This window comes from Amphiura filiformis, chromosome 17, assembly GCF_039555335.1.
Source record: "Amphiura filiformis chromosome 17, Afil_fr2py, whole genome shotgun sequence".
NCBI classification, from domain to species: Eukaryota; Metazoa; Echinodermata; class Ophiuroidea; order Amphilepidida; family Amphiuridae; genus Amphiura; species Amphiura filiformis.
In genome coordinates this window covers 25,103,265-25,116,391 of record NC_092644.1, presented here as the reverse complement: position 1 = coordinate 25,116,391, position 13,127 = coordinate 25,103,265, and the positions used below count along the sequence as shown (strand labels likewise).

Sequence of the window (13,127 nt, the reverse complement as noted above, 5' to 3'; positions counted from 1 at the left end):
TTACCCGAGGTAGATTTAAACATATCAGATAAACTTAGTTGCTCTTAGTTTTACAACAAGATTTTGATCCAGGGATTTTGATAAATCTAGTTTGTCAACTGAGGCTGAAATATGTATAATGAGAAAAACTAAATTTATCTGAGGAAAAATAACTTTTTACTTAAAAACAAGTTTATCGGAGTTAGAGAGACTAAGTTTATCTGCTATTAAATTTTTCAGTTGATCCCTGGAAAATTTCAATCATGTGAGAAAAAAGTTTTCAGCTGGAAAAACTAAGTTTATTTTTTCTGAGAAAGTTGATCGAAATAGCCGAGCGGGGTGGGGTGTGTGCCGGGGTGTGTGTGTGTGTGTGACATGACAGTGTGTGTATCGTGCAGCGATTTGCCAGAGGGTGTTTTAGATTCAGAAAAAGTTTGTTTACAACAAAATGTAACTGGCAACCCAGATGGGGTAACAAAATTTGGCAGCCTTGCATTCGTCAGTTGGGTGTGAATGACTTGTGTTTAATAATCTCCGATATATTGTAAATTTGTTTCTTTTCATGAGTTCATTCAATCAGAATTCTGCTGGACCATCATCTTTTAGGTCTCCCAGACCTCTGCAAAGTAACCAAGAGGTAGGTTATTTTGAACTTCATAAACAATCATGGCAATCAGTTTCCCTTTGTTTGCATTTTTTAATTAACAGTTAAGCTTAAACATGTTAAAGCTTACTGATTACAGTTACACATTCACATTGTACTCTTGTAAGTTTAATTTTAATACAGATACTGTACAGTCAATGAATTATGACAATGATATGAATATAAAAGCTTATGAATTAACTTGTCATGCGTATATACGAAACATAAATGCTGAATATTAGTTCGCAACACAAACTTAAATAACGGGCAAAACAGACATATCATTTATCGGTAGGCCTATGACATTTTCGTATTGGTGCTGCCCTATCTCTTTGCACTGAAGTGCCATCTCAGTTTTGGTGCGCCGATGTGGATCATGTGTTAATGAATTTTTATTTATTCTGGATAAATAATGGGGTATTAATTACAATTAAAAGCATAAAGCTGAATTTATACTCAATCCCCGAGCGATTGCGATTAAACGCTTTTGAAAAGCGATGGACAATCGCCGAATTTTGCGATGTATCGCTCATCGCTTTTGGCTGCATTTATACTTATCACGGCGATAGCGATTGCAGACGGCAATTAAAATATTCTAAATGCCACAAAATACATTTTTAAAACATCAGTTGCTGTCAATAATTATTGCTTTGAATTAATTCATCATCAAAAATTAATAATCGAGAAAGGTAAATTAATTAGCAAAATAATATATCCAGATGGTTGTGTATGATTGGTTGACGCATTCACGTGTCAAGCGATATCGCAGGGAAGTTGAGATTTCTTCAACTTGCAAAAGCGACGTCGTTTATGCCTCAGCGATTTGAATCGATTGATCGGCTTGACGCTCTGGAATGTAAGTAAACATTGAGCATGCGTGAAAATCGCTTTTCTGCAAAAGCGATCGAGTATAAATTCAGCTTAAGAGTTTAGACAAGAAGTACAAGAAGCTGTGTAATTAAGGGGGTACTACACCCCTGCCCAAATTTGGGCCTATTTTTTCATTTTTCTTAAAAATTATAGCACATTGGGGACAAGTAAGATATGTATATTATAGGGGCAAGGACTACAACTACTGCACTGGAAATTGTATTTCAGCACAGACAACAGTTGTGGGGTTACAGTCAAAATGAGGGAAAACCAATATTTGATCAATAAATCAATAACTACTTGCTTTGAGTTGCTCAATTTTCAGTACAGTAGTTGGAGTCCTTGCCCCTATAATACATATCTTACTTGCCACCAATGTGCTATAATTTTTGAGAAAAATGCCAAAATAGGCATAAAATTGGCCAGGGGTGTAGTACCCCCTTAATATTATGACAAACATGCAACTATTTTAGCTACAGGAGCCTTGTATTTTTTAGTGCAACGTTGCACTAGCTTTTTGAATACACTTCATCCTATACCGTTGTGCAGAGAGCTACTACGGTATGGGTTCCTCGTACTAGCTGAATATCAATATGTCATAGAGTAAAAATACTTTCACTCAGCTTTAGGGATGTTGCTCGAGAAACACAAGCAACGAATTTGCTCATGGATTCTCTCTCGGTCGGGCTGACGTCACAAAGGGGAAATATCCTTACAAGTAAAACCAGTGTACGATGTCCAGATCCCCTTTCTCGAGCTGGTTGCTATGCAAGCGCTTGTGCAAAGGGATGAAGGGACAATGTTCCCGGATGTCGGGCCGAGTGAAGCCCCGACGTCATTTTCTTTGGGGGGGGGGGGTTGATCGAGAAATCTATCTACTATCCACGACGACACGATAGTTACTGTGTGGATAGAAGATAGAGTGATAGTGATTTTTAAAAACCTCTATGACTGCCAACTACATTGTCAATGATACATGTACCTCTGTTTTACTTCTTTCCAATAACGTGTGTTAAAAAGGGGTAGGCCTAATGTAGCTCACGGGTGGCCGGAAAGTGCAATTTATTTTAGAATTACACAAAGACGCTTTTAATCACTAAAAAATAATGTTGATAAACAATATGATGGAGCGTTAGGCCAAGTAACAAAAATAACATGTGGTCGCATGTCATAAGTTGGTACAATTTCCATTACATGGTCAAAAATGACAAAAAATGATTTTTTTGATATGTTGTATATATTGACAACCTCTAACAATTAACACCACTTTTAACCTTAGCACATATGCTTAATTTTTGAGATAATGCTTAATTACTAATTAATTAATGGTCGCATGTCATAAGTTGGGTACAATTTCCATTACATGGTAAAAAATGACAAAAAATGTATTCTTTGATATGTTGTATATAATATTGACAATCTCTAATAAGCAACACCATTTTTAACCTTAACACCTGCTTAATTTTTGAGATAATGCTTAATTACTAATTAATTAATACACAGGCGTCTATGTAAATCTCAATTTTCAAATGCGTTTTTCTCAAATTGGACCTCAATTACAAAAATGACTGTAAAATTTTCATTTTATGCAAGAATGTCATCAGATTTGGAGGATATGTTCTCAAAACATTAATGCTTCAAATGAATTATTTAAAATAATTGTATGTATGTTAATTACATTGTGAAGGTCAATGACCTTTTTATGAGTAATTAGCGAGATGGTTATTCTATTATTGAGGAAATGAATATCAAGAAGAGAATTGTACATTAGCATATTGCTAAAAAATACTGAAATTCAACTAGGATTTCATTAAAAATTAAAAAATGGAACATATAACCCTTTAAAATTCAACATTCAAAGCTGTCAATACATCACACCCTCCCTAGATTTGAAAAAGTAACCAGTAGTTTTGACATGCTGACATGTGAATTTTCACATATGCCCTATTGCACACTCCCGCATCCGCCTGCTCCACATCCGCCTGCTCCTCCACCCCTGGCATTTTTTATTTCAACTGATGTGATTTTTTTACTGAATAATTTATAATTATATGCTTCAGTACCCTGAAAGAGTATAATGTTAGGCTTAAAATGAGGTATCAACCACTGATGTAGGATATGGGGTTACGGAAAGCCAATCAAATTTGTATCGCAATTTTCAGAAAAGTGTAATCCCTCCACCCTTTTAGCATACCCAACTTATGACATGCGACCTAATACAAAGGCGTCTATGTAAATCTCAATTTTCAAATGCATTTTTCTCAAATCGGACCTCAATTACAAAAATGACTGTAAAATATTTTTTTTTATATAAGAATGTCATCAGATTTGGAGGATATGTTCTCAATACATTAATGCTTGAAATGAACTATTTAAAATAATTGTATGTATGTTAATTACATTGTGGAGGTCAATGACCTTTTTACGAGTAATATAGCAAGATGGTTATTCTATTGTTGAGGAAATGAATATCAAGAAGAGAAATGTACATTTTTTTGTTAGCATATTGCTAAAAATACTGAAATTCAACTAGGGTTTCATTAAAAATGAAAAAAAAGGAACATATAACCCTTTAAGGTGGTACTACACCCCTTGATAAATTTGTGAATATTTTTGCATTTTTCTCAAAAAATAATATCACACTGGTAACAAAAGTTTATGTATATTATAGGGGTAAGGAATCCAGTTACTACACTGGAATGTCAGTGACTCAAGACAAGCGGTACGTTATTTATGATAAGAAAAGAGGTACCGCTAGAATGTACCTCATTTCTTAAAGGTGAACCTCATTGAAAATAAAGTTATATATCAATGGAAAGCTTATGATATCAGGAAGCAGGAAAGAATTTTTTTTTTTGCATAGCGTACCAGGCTAGACATAATCTCCATGCAAAGATTGGATATTGGCACCCCCCCTAAATTACAAAACGAAATCGTTCAAATTGGGGGCTTTCGTTGATGACGTCAGCCCAGGGACACACAGTTACTTCCGGGTTTGATTGTAAACACAATGTCCGTGTATTACTGTGGCATGCATCGGGCCAATGCACTAATTCAGTCATTGTCAACTTACTTTACATGAAAAATATCTTCAATAAAATAAGAATAACGTGAAGGAAATATCATGATCAAATTAAGAATGAAGTTCCTGAATAAAGTGTGTGGATTTAAAATGGGAAAAGTGCTGGCGGGTGATTTGGGATAGGCCAAGCCATCCACGATATGCATAGGGAATATTACAGTAAAGCACCTAAGAGCGAAGATTCGCCGAAGAACCGGAATGAAAACAGATTACAAAAATAACTGCTAGTGCTGCTACCAGTTCAGATCGTCACACCAAGTTGAGATGAACTTATCACAATGAGAAAATGAAGGAATAGAATAAGGTACATGTACAGGATTTTTTAATTATTTCTTAGCTTTACATCCGGTCATGTATGATAGGCGAACTCGTATAGATACATACGGGATGAGCTCAGTAACTGAATGAGTCTCACTACGCCGAGTGTTCAGTATCCGCGACTGTACTGTACTTGCAGACAAAATGACCAATTATATTCACATTCTGATAATTCCAACTTATTGCTACTTCATCAGCAAAATTTATTCCTGTAAATGTTCCAAATATAAGGGAACGATTGATCAAATTTGCTGAAACACCCCATGAAACACAGAGGACGAAGCATCGGCGAGTCGCTGTGTTTGTGCATATCCGTCCCTGCACTTCAGCAGCAATTTACGCATCGTGTTCGGTAATCCATAAAACATGAATGTTTCACTTTTTCAGTACCGTACACTGATTGTACTATCATTAAAGAATCATGACACAAGCGACAATATTTTAATTTTATTCAGATTTCAGAATTCCATCAAATAACGGTCTACTAAGTCTAAATTGTATTTATTTCATAATAAAGTATCTAGGCCTATTTCTTTCAATCGTGATTGTGTGGAAAGAACGTGTACACGTATTACCGCAATGCGCTAAATATGAAAACCTTTATATGGGCTGGATTTGATGAAATCGGCGGTTTTATTAATTTTGGATTACTGCAAGACGATATTTTGTTAATCAGACATTTTACAATGAATCAAGAATATATAGGGAATGTAACAAACAAGTATTTAATTTGTTATTCGATCATGTTTATTCAGTCCATGACACATGAACGGTAGCAGCAAGCATTTGCGCATGGGATTGATCCCAGCGAAATTCAAACTCAATTATTACCCAGTTATACCCAGCCAGTTATGACTGATTTTGTCAAAAATTTACGGAAAATTTATGTGTTGACAATAATTCTATTATTTCTAATATAGAAGGAACCAGCAACTTGAAGATTCCTCTAATTTCAAGCTTTATTGTGAAAATCAGACTTGCCGGGCAGCTTGCAAAGTACAGGAAGCAAGTCTTGTTTACACGTTTCCGAGTAAGATCACGTGACTGCGAACCCTGAGCTTACGCCACGAGCATTCTCAAGGTCATAGACGATTGATTTGGGTGCTTTTTGGGCGCCTTGAAAAAGACCAAAAATTCAATCATTTTTTTAATTTTTCAGCTTTATTGGCCATCAAAAAAATCGGAAAAAATAATTTTTAATATCCTGACATCATAAGCTTTCCATTGATATATAACTTTATTTTCAATGAGGTTCACCTTTAACATAATAATGAACCCCTTGTCTTGAATCACTGAAATTTCAGTGAAGTAATTGGATTCCGTGCCCCTATAATATACATATAACTTTTGTAACCAGTGTGTAGTTTGTTATTTGAGAAAAATGCAAATAGTCACAAAATTTATCACAGGGTGTAGTACCACCTTAAATAGTTAGTAATTGTTTTAGGTGTACAAATTCAACATTCAAAGCTTTCAATACATCATACCCTCACTAGATTTGAAAAAGTAACCAGTAGTTTTGACATGCTGACATGTGAATTTTCACATAGGCCCTATTGCACACTCCCGCATCCGCCTGCTCCACATCCGCCTGCTCCTCCACCCCTGGCATTTTTCATTTCAACTGATGTGATTTTTTACTGAATAATGTATAATTATATGCTTCAGTAGACTGAAAGAGTATAAAATTAGGCTTAAAATGAGGTATCAACCACTGCTGTAGGATATGGGGTTACGGAAAGCCAATCAAATTTGTATCGCAATTTTCAGAAAAGTGTAATCCCTCCACCCTTTTTGCATACCCAACTTATGACATGCGACCATGTACATTGTATATCGTCCGGACTTTTTCAAAAATCGGTGAGGGAGGTCCTTATTATTTGTTATTGTGTTATTTTTTTACCATTCATTTCTGTGTAATATTGCAATTGCAAAGCGTTTGTCAACACATCATCAAATCAGGGAGGCCCCCAGATATTTTTGTTACATGTATTTCTCCAAAGCCCTACCCCTAGCTTGAAGAAAGTGTTTGCAATGTGTTTATAAATGACAACCAAGAACTTCTGAACATGTCTTTTCATCACAACAATTTTAGAAATTAAGTAAGGGTGCAAATAAGAAAAATAACAAAAATATTTGAAAATCTCCAAAAAGTGGTGAGGGCGGGGACGATATACATGTTATTTTTTGTTACTTGGCCTTATCTAAAAAAAAAACCAAATATGTAAAAAAAATCGCATTTATTCAATGGAAATATTTAGGGTCAGATTTGACACTTGAGCAGTGGAAAAGCATTTTTAGCTATTTTTGAGCCTTTGCAAGGGTTAATCAGGCTGAAGAAAGCATTTAAAGTATGGAAAACTATATATGTCCATGTAGATCTCGCTGAGTTCTACCAGAAAAACAACATATTTGATGCCCTAAATGCTTGACAAAGTGTTTGTGGACCAAAGAATGGAAAAAAGGCTATTGGCACCCGATTTCGTAGAATGAGCGGTATACAAAAATGCGCTGAAATAAAAATTAAAGTTTAAACTATTTATAATTTGAAATTCTACAGTACCATACATGGAGGTAAGAATAAGTTTCTCCTGATCACTTAGTGATCAGTGGCGGGCTACGGGGGGGCATTCCCCAATATTTTTCTTGTCCCCAGTTTGACCCCCTAACTTTTGAGGCAAAAATCCTCCAAATTACGTAAATTTATGCGGCAATTTTCCGCAAAATTTGTCGATTTTGCCCCCCTGAAATTCACTTTGCCCCCCCATTGCTTCCCATGAAAAAAATTACCAGTGCTGCCACTGCTCCTGTTTTTACAGCTAAATGGTTGCAATATTGTTTTAAATTACCGTACTGTAAAAGTTTCTAGTCCTTTTTCACAGTTCAGACTTAATTGAATCCTAATTGCTTCAAGAACTTATTTTGGGTCTGTGCAAGAAATTTCCAAAAAGTGTGCCTATAAATGTTTGTCGGATGTTCCAACCCTCAGCATACCAAAAATCGCCAATTTGAAAACCTTAAATTGTCTTGAGATCAATCAATCAGTTACATATATGTCATCGCGCCAAAATCATTTCAAAATGTTCAACGGCGCTCATTAGCTCAAAAACTACTGCGAAGCATCCTGAAATAGGTGGCTCTTCAGGAGTTTCTTAAACTGTTCAAAAATACAATTTTGATTTGACCTGATAGTTTATTCCACAATCTGGGAGCATAGGCAGTAAAGATATACATTGCGATCGCAGCAAGCGCGAAAATTAGCATATATAGCGTTTTTTGTACTATATTCCTGTTTAGAGCATATTTAAAAGAATGTGTGCCAAAATTGCTTGTCCCTCCCCTCTCAGCTTACCAAAGATTTAAAGTAAAAGAATATACAAGGTGTCCCATAAAAAGGTTACATGTAGAAAATGAACCGCATTTTGTGATGGTACAACAAAACAATGTCATTTTTTCAGATATTATTTAATGATCCTTCCTGTAACTGATAGCTAAGTTTCAATTCCGTATCTTAAAAGCAACTTCACTTATGAGCTTAAGATGACAGGGGTGTCAAGAGTCGCTAACCATCAAAATATCGCACAACGAAAGTTGAACACACGCACACCTTTATTTTCAGATTTTTTTCTTTATCACCTTTTATGTTTCTCTTATTTTTCATTGTTGAACTTATTGAACAAAAGAAACATACTTAAAAATAAAATATTGTATACACTGAAAATAAATCAGTTTTAGAACTTCTTGACTCTTGGTGGTTACAAATAAAGGAAGGTGGTCTTTAGAGAAGAACACGTTTTTGGTGAAAGCAGTTCTGCACGCCAAGGGCGGATCCAGGACTGCTTCCCCCCGGGGTGCTTTAAAAAATCACAAACAAGTAAAAATGGGCTGAAAGCGAAGCATCGCGTCAAGGCTTATGCTGATTTAGGGTGTCTGAGGGGAATGTGCCCCCTCAGAAGTAAGAAACTTTTGAAAAATGAAGACCTAATTGAAGCCATTTGGTGGACCATTTTGTCACTAGAGTGTGTAAATTTTGTTTGAACATGTTGAAAAAGCCGAAAATTTGTGAAATGATGGGACATGAAGCCTTTCGTGGACAAGTTTCCCCTATTGTTATAGGCCTATATATTGTTTTAAAACAAATTAATTTTGAAAGCAGAAGCGAAATGGCCACTTGTTTATGCACTACTGAGGGGGTGTCTGAGGGGGATGTGTCCCCCCCTCTGAAGTTGGAAATTTTGCAAAATGAAGACCTCCTTGAAGCGATTTGGTGGACCATTTTGGCATTATTGGTGTACAATTTAAGTTTGAAAAAGCCGAAAATGTGTGATATGACGGGCCATGAAGCCTTTCGCTTCCCTATTGTTGTAGGCCTATAAATTGTTTGAAACATAAATGAGCAGAAACGAAATTGGCCACTTATTTATCCAGTACGTAAGGGGTGTCCAGAGGATGATTTAAGGAAGCCCCATCATGCACTGTAAAAGTGTTATCACTAGAGTTTCAACTGCCACTTTACTTTTCAAATCCCATTGAACTCCGTGCAAAAGACGTTGTTTTAGAATTGCCCGTGTGTCATTATTACTTGGTCGATTTCAGATCTAAAGTGATGTATGCATGAAGGATAATTCACATCTTCTGTACTCTCTAAATGTAAAAGAGTGAAAAACCACTCTGAATTTCAGAGTGAATTTAAGTTAGCTCTAAAAGAGTGGGGTTTAGCTCTAAAAGAGTGAAAACAGTACACATAATTTCACTCGCGATTTCGAGTGAGCCTCACTCGCTCAAAAGTGGCGCAAAATCTCACTCTTTCTTGGAGTGAACTGTCAGCCAATCAGAAGCGCCGAAAATCGGCCGATGTTTGTTAAACTTGTGTAACAAAATGGCGAACAGTGTGTGAATGAATGGCTAAAAGAAAGCGGATTTGATGAAGAAATAGACAGCATACTCAATAGTGATTACATTTATGTGTAGGTCATAACTCAGAAAGCAAAGTACAATGTATAGGTTTACACTTGGTCTGGAGACAACGGCGGCAGTAAGCTTAAGTCATATGTGAGCAGTTTGTTACCGCCCAGTGCCGGTTTACATGTACGCATATGTAAGCTTATGTAGGTTACGCCGCATCACGCTTCTCCAGACTAAGTGTACTCACCATTGAACAGTTTGACTATTAGCTTTACTAAATCCATAGTTTTTCATCATTCATCCCACACTGATGTTCGACACATTGTGTATGTGCTTAAGCTTTAGACCAGTTCAATATTCCTAGACCGGGCCCTACCCTAACCTGGGGCCTAGCCTCACAACAATTTAAAGCACATAGGCCTAGTAGCTGTTTTGAACTGCTGTGATATTCTTGTATATAAAATAGGCCTAAATGAATAAATAAATAAATAAATGCCCTTTTCTGATTCACTCTTTTCCGGAGTTAATTTTTTCACTCTTTCTTGAGAGTGAGCTTCACTAAAAGAGTTGTCACTCAGATGGCTCTTTGAAAGAGTGAGATTTCACTCTTTTTGAGTGATTTTTCACTCTTTCACATTTAGAGAGTAGATAACATAAAATGTGAAATCGACCAACTTTTTGAAGGTGTTTTTATTGTAAATATATCTGTCCAAATTCAAATTTAACCATGCACGTGTGTATGCAGTGTGCGGGCAGTGGTGTCATATTCACTCACACAGCTGTGCTAAACCGCAATACTTGCTGGGAAGTGCTTAAATCATCCTCTGGGGGGTGTCTGATGGGGGATATATTCCCCCTCAGAAGTTGGAAAATTTTGCAAACTGAATACCTAATTGAAGCGATTTGGTGGACCATTTTGGTATTATTATTGTGTAAAATATTTTAGTTTGAAAAAGCCGAAAATTTGTGAATGACGGCCCGTCCATGAAGTTTTTCCTATTATTGTAGTGACTTTGGTGACAAAATGTGATAGGCCCTATGGGCCCGCAGTAATTTTCAAATGCTTTTGGTACGAGGTCCCGCCTTCAAGCAATGCCTAAAAATTGCTGGCCCATATTATAGGGCCTACTTCCGATCGACCCGACTCTGCGGTTTTTTAGGCATGAACCTCAATTACTCAATTACGTGCAAGTTAACCTTTTCTCTCCTCCTTTTCTCCATTTTCTTCTCTTTTCTCCTTTTTTTAGCTTTTCCCCTTTCTCTTCTCTCATTTCCTTTTTTGTGGGAAGAGGGCCCGCCCCCAAATCGCGCCTGCTGTAAAGTAAGTGACCAGGGTGTTGGAAGGGGGCTGCATCCCCTTGCCTAGGGAAATTTCGCATTTCTGAACTCAATTCGCGCGATTTGGTGCATACCTTTTCCTTTCTTTCTTTCTTTCTTCCTCTTTTTTCTTTCTTTCTTTCTTTTCTCTTTTTTTTTCTCTTTTTTTTTTTTTTTTTTTTTTTTGCGATTCATACCCCGGGGTGCTGCAGCCACCAAAGCACCCCCCCTGGATCCGCGCTTGCTGCACGCTGTATCTCATGTCATCAACATAGTGAAATGAATAACAATATTTTGCATTCAGGCCTTGTTTGGATTTTGTTGACTTGAAATCGCTGCTGTTTGTTTTTACATTTCTGACTGAACTCTTGAAACAAAACTGAACAAGTTCTATTCTTTATTTATCAGAATAAAATACTGCATCTGCCATGCTATGGCTGGGCCTACTCATGTGCCCCGCCAAATACACGGTGGCTGTGAAGGTGGTATAATGAACCTTGTGTTCCATTGTGTCGCGTAAAGAGCTTGCTCAGGAATGCGTGGAATGCAGATTAAGCATGTAGGTTGTGAACTTGACATTCACAGGGGTACTAGTAGAGGGTACATAGATTATGTCATGAAAAGGATATTTATGTTTGTCAACTTTAACTTAGATTATTTTCAAAAATCTACATGTAACCTTTTTTTGGGACACCCGGTATTATATGTTCTACATGACAACCAGTGCATGTCACATCATTTCAAATTTGACACACCCGCCTTTCCCCCTAAGGTGTGGGTGTTTCTATGACTATGGTGTTCCACCAATTTGCAATGTACTGTATGTATATTATTGTAATAGGTGTGATACATGTACAACAACTGAAATACAGCTTCATCATATGTACTTATCTCATTGCTAATGTGTAAGTGAGTAAGTAGGGGTGAGTGAGTGAGTGAGTGAGTGAGCCAGCAAGTGATTGCTTGAGAAGTGATTGCTTGAGTGTGTATGAGTGAGTGATTGCCTGATTGAGTGAATAAGAAAAGGGTGAATGGACAAATGTCAGAGTGACTGGGTGGGTCAGTGAGTGAGAGAGTGAGTGAGTGAGTGAGTGAAAAGGTGAGCAAGTAAGTGAATGATTGTTGAGTGAGTGAGTGAGTATCAGTCATCAGTGGTTCAGTCGGGGTGTGGGTGGGGGTGTGTGTGTGATATGATGTCTTGTAGTGTTTGATCAGATATTAAATGTCTGAAACTAAATCAACATGCATGTATTCATAAAGTTCCCATTACCTGTATATTTCCTTCCTTTTCATAGTACTTTGCTTACAACAGCATGATAACCAGTGGCAGAGGAAGTATTAAAATTTAGGGGGACAGGGTGTGTACAAGTATATTTAATGCTTGTTTTACTGGGACATATGCATGTGTACAAATTTCAATTTCAGACTACTTTTGCCCAAAATAAAGTATATTTTGGTATTTTAAGGGCCAGTGTAAGTGAAGTACACAAAATTGTGCAATTTTACCCTGTTTTGGCCTAAATGACAGTGCTTTTTGCACTGAAAAGGAATATTGCTTTATTTGTTCATCTATGTGGATTTTAGAGGGGCGGGGGAGGGGGGGGGGCATTGAATTTGACCGAAATTATATGGCTTAAAAATATTACCAAAATATAGATTGTTTGCTTTTGATGCAAATTATGAATATTTTTCTTAAGTAAGCTTTACAGTGAAAAGGTCACTGAACTACATTGTACAATAATTCCAGGAAATTGAAACTGAATTACTTTTACAGTTTTATACAGTGTTTAGAAAATGATTTTAGAAGAATGAAGCTCAGGGTGTAGATAGGGGGAAAATTGTAAAATAATTTATAAGTTATAAATTATTTTACAATTTCCCCTATCTAACCAAGTGATATTTAATCCTAATTTAATTTTGCATAAAAGGTGTTTCTGTGGTTTTTTTTTGTTTTTTGTTCTTTAGTTTTGTACCGTAATTTTTGGTCTGGGTTTGTTTGTTGTTAACGTTACT

General features: G+C 36.5%; 1 protein-coding gene across 1 annotated transcript in view; it reads left to right on the top strand.

Annotated features, from left to right (window-relative positions):
- The first annotated feature begins 481 nt into the window (after positions 1 to 481).
- Positions 482 to 13,127, top strand: part of LOC140137515 (E3 ubiquitin-protein ligase TRIM45-like) — a 57,056-nt gene continuing 44,410 nt past the window's right edge. The window contains exon 1 of the mRNA XM_072159231.1: positions 482 to 616. Coding sequence (XP_072015332.1) covers positions 542 to 616 — 75 coding nt within the window. The 5' untranslated portion in view covers positions 482 to 541. The remainder of the gene's footprint in view (positions 617 to 13,127) is intronic.